The following is a 3,593-nucleotide window of genomic DNA, read 5'->3' as shown; positions in this document are numbered from 1 at the left end:
TATATATATATATATATGTGTGTGTGTGTGTGTGTGTGTATGTGTGTGTGTTTGTGTGTATACACATATGACATAATTAAGGTAATATGCAAATAAAGATATTTAGTGAAAAAAGTCTCATGGAATAAAAACACACGGACTGTGGAGATAACTTAGTAGAAAATGTTTACTAAGGAAGCAAGAAGAGCAGAGTTGGGATCCACAGGGTCCAAGTAGACACTGTGTGAGAGTGCGGGTCTCCTGTACTTCCTGCCTTGGAATTCAAAACAAGGGGATCTTGGTGACACTTGGCTATCAAGACTAGCCATGTTGGTGTGATCTGAGTTTGACTGAGAAACCTCAAAGTATCAGGTTTAATAATGATCTCTGAAGTGTCCTTACATCCCCCACTCTTTCTCCCACAGAGACAAATCACAAACCTCTTCATGTATGTGCTTTCGTACACACATGAGCTAGCACACACACACACACACACACACACACACAGAGGCACACCAGACACACACTGGTGAGGAAAGATATCCAACTTTGTTTTGAGACATGGATTTAGAAAAAAAAATGATTGGGATAAACCTCAGCTACTCAAAACTAGTATTTTGGACTTTATTTTACACATATATTTATGTGCTTAAGATATTATGATAATGATATCTTTATCTTTACTAGGAAATCATCTACATTGAACCTGATGGTAGATATAGAAACAGTAATAAAATAAACATAGAAAATGCTCATTTATAAACATGGAAGGTATCCTAATTACTGCCAACCATGAGAGTGACTAACAATGCACTTTTATTATCACATGGCATATTGTTCTTGTGTGTATTGCAACATACCAGTTTACTTTCTGTCTAACTCAGGGTACATCATTTATCCTCTCATGTCATCTGTTTTCTCAGGATGTCAGTAAGGATATTCACTGGAGAATCCCTAAGTTCTATTCCAGTTTTAAGATGCTGTGATTTTATGACCACGCAGGAACTCAAGTCCCACTTTGCAACTCTGATTCAGCACTTAATGGCTCTCCTGTCTGTGAATTTGAAGTCTGGGTCTCCAAATCTTTTTTCTCACCATCTGAATCTACAATCCCCAATATTTCTTCAATTTTATTCTCCAAATATGTCTTCAGTGTCCTTCGTACTACCTTCATTTTCCTCTTATGTGAGATACAAAAATGGAATCTAAAATAGAGAAAGGACAATCCATACTTAAATGTAAGAAGCAATATTTTGAAAATAATTATATAGTTGTTTTCTTTGTTCCTGGATTATTCTGTGTTGTCCTATTTCCCATCTAGTATTTGTATCAAGCTTTTGTCTAATTTCCCCCTATTTTCCATTAGAAAGGAGGAGTTTGGACAACCTCTTTGACAAAGGAATATTGGGAGGGTGGAAAACTCACAGTAACAAAGCACTTGCCAATAGTACAGCTTCTGCTATCAGTATCAGATACAGAGCAATCTCTTGATTTTCAGCCTTCCTTGGATTCTCATCTGGAAGGAGATAAGGATGTAAATGAGTTTGGAAGAAGAGTAGGAGTAACTGGGAATCTTCATATAGAATAGCCTCTGTTCAAATGAGTTGAGGACTGCCTGCTTCGTCACATTTCCTGGACTTCTTGTGTTAGACTTCTTCAAAAAATTTTCCACTTGCTGCCCTTTAACCTCATAATTTCTGTAGTGAAGTCCAGAATCCAGCCCTATTCACTTCTTACCCATGCCACTGACTTTGTTCTAAGTTATTCATGTAGATAAACATTTTACTCAACATTTTAGTTGTTTCTTTTCAAAAACATTACTATAAGCTTTATTAAAGCACTGAAAAAAAAATAAATGGACCATCTAGTTCCTTGAACCCTGTCCCCTCAAATTGCAATACCACGGCCTATGTCACCTTTACAATAGTCTCCTCTGAAACACCGGGTAGTCATGCGAAGACAGGTCCAACAGTCAAGGACAGGACCTTCAGTTACAACTGGCAAAGAAAAATATAATTATTCGAAGGATATGGCAAGTGTGTTCCTTAGTTCATAAATACAGTTTAGATTTCAGACATTCCCAGGACTCTACAGTTACAGTTCTTCCAATTCTTTCTCTAGTAGTCAAGATTTTTAAAAGTCTTAAAAAGACTCTAAATATTTAGCTGTCTGTGAATGAAACAGAGCAGTGATTCCATAGTTTATGTTGGAGCAGTAAGCTTGGGGAGGCATGAGCACTCTTTCCAACTATGCCGTGTATAAGATCTAAGTTTAATTTTGTCGTCAGGTAACATGGATATTTTCTCTACAGCTCTAAGAAGTGCATTCAAAGTTAACTAGGGGAAGAGAGAAGCACAGGTAGAACGGAGGTGGGAAATATGGGCTGAAACCTCAAGGAGCTACATGGATGGTACTCACCGCAATCTTCTGAACAAGCTAAAAGAGAAGCAGGAAGATGGAATGAGCTTAGAGTCACCATCACACATGCCACATTTATGCCCATGTCATCCCTGCAGTATATCCATTTCTCACTACAACTAGACCCATTGTAATCTGCACCCTCCTTCCTCTTCTCCTCCCTTAGTTCCTGGTCTCTGAAATCATTTCAGTGTTATGAGGTAGAAATGCCTCATTACCAACTTCGGAGAAGTTCTCTAGTGTTTCTTTCAGTTGGGATTCCAGGTTTTGGCGGACCTCTAGAAGCTTGCCTTGAGTGATAATGACACCTAACAAGGATATGGGAGGGATATCAGAAATTTAGGTGATTATTTCAAATTATAATTCCAGCTATTTTGTGTTGTTCTTTTTACTCAAATTTCCCCATATCTGTTTACCTTATGGAACCCATAAAAGTTTCATCAGTGAAACTATGTCTTACCTTTCCATGTTTCATTGCCCAGTCTATAAAATTCTTGCTTCAGCCATTCTCTTAATTTGACAACATTTCGAACGGCTATTTAGAAAGGAGAAAGGCACATATGGGGCAGACAATAATCACATCCTTGAAGTATGTAGAGTGGACCCAGGTGTTTTCTTCCATGCCTCCCTTCCCCCTTTAATCTCCCAAACTCTCAGGACTCCAGCTTCCCTCACCCAACAACCGAAGCGTCTTATCCTTGTGGGAGACCTTGGAGCTTAAGTGGGTTATCTCCTTATGCTGCCTGTCAAGCAGTTGAGTTCTCCCAGGAACTTCTACAGGTACCAGATTTCCCAACAAGGTACTAACATCCTCTATGAACTTGGGATCACACTCCAAACAGCCTTTGACCCCACGAAAGGCTGCCAGAGACAGAGACAAAAACAGAAGTACCCATAGGTCACCCATTTCCTCGTCCCAACCCTTCTCCACAACACAAGTCGTCCTGGCAACTGGTTCACTTAGTTCCTTTTTCTTCAAAAATCCAGGAATGAGATCTTTGTCTTGGATATTCTGAGTACACCTTTCCTTCCTGTTCCATCCAAATTTTAGGGATTCTCATTTCCTTAAGGATCTTCTGTAGTTTTCTCAATTTTATCCTTCATTCCTGAAAGAGAGAACTGCTGGTTGGGGAGCAGTTACCTGAGTTCTGAGTGTGGAACACAGAGAGAAGAACCTTGAGCTCACACAAGCAGAG

The 3,593-nt window shown here is 39.2% G+C and overlaps 1 protein-coding gene across 1 annotated transcript; it reads right to left on the bottom strand.

Moving 5' to 3' along the window:
• Positions 1-985: 985 nt before the first annotated feature.
• On the bottom strand, positions 986-3,304 carry Izumo3 (IZUMO family member 3). Its single transcript, XM_050136328.1, has 7 exons — positions 3,073-3,304; positions 2,858-2,932; positions 2,616-2,705; positions 2,398-2,415; positions 1,896-1,976; positions 1,405-1,495; positions 986-1,184 (listed from the first exon to the last, which is right to left on the bottom strand). The coding sequence occupies exons 1-7, from the start codon at positions 3,302-3,304 to the stop codon at positions 986-988; spliced, it is 786 nt and encodes a 261-aa protein (XP_049992285.1).
• Positions 3,305-3,593: the final 289 nt, after the last annotated feature.

Source organism: Alexandromys fortis, unplaced genomic scaffold (assembly GCF_014885135.2).
Source record: "Alexandromys fortis isolate MF-2015 unplaced genomic scaffold, M_Fortis_MF-2015_v1.1 scaffold_13, whole genome shotgun sequence".
Lineage (NCBI taxonomy): Eukaryota > Metazoa > Chordata > Mammalia > Rodentia > Cricetidae > Alexandromys > Alexandromys fortis.
This window is presented reverse-complemented; position numbering and strand designations above follow the sequence as displayed.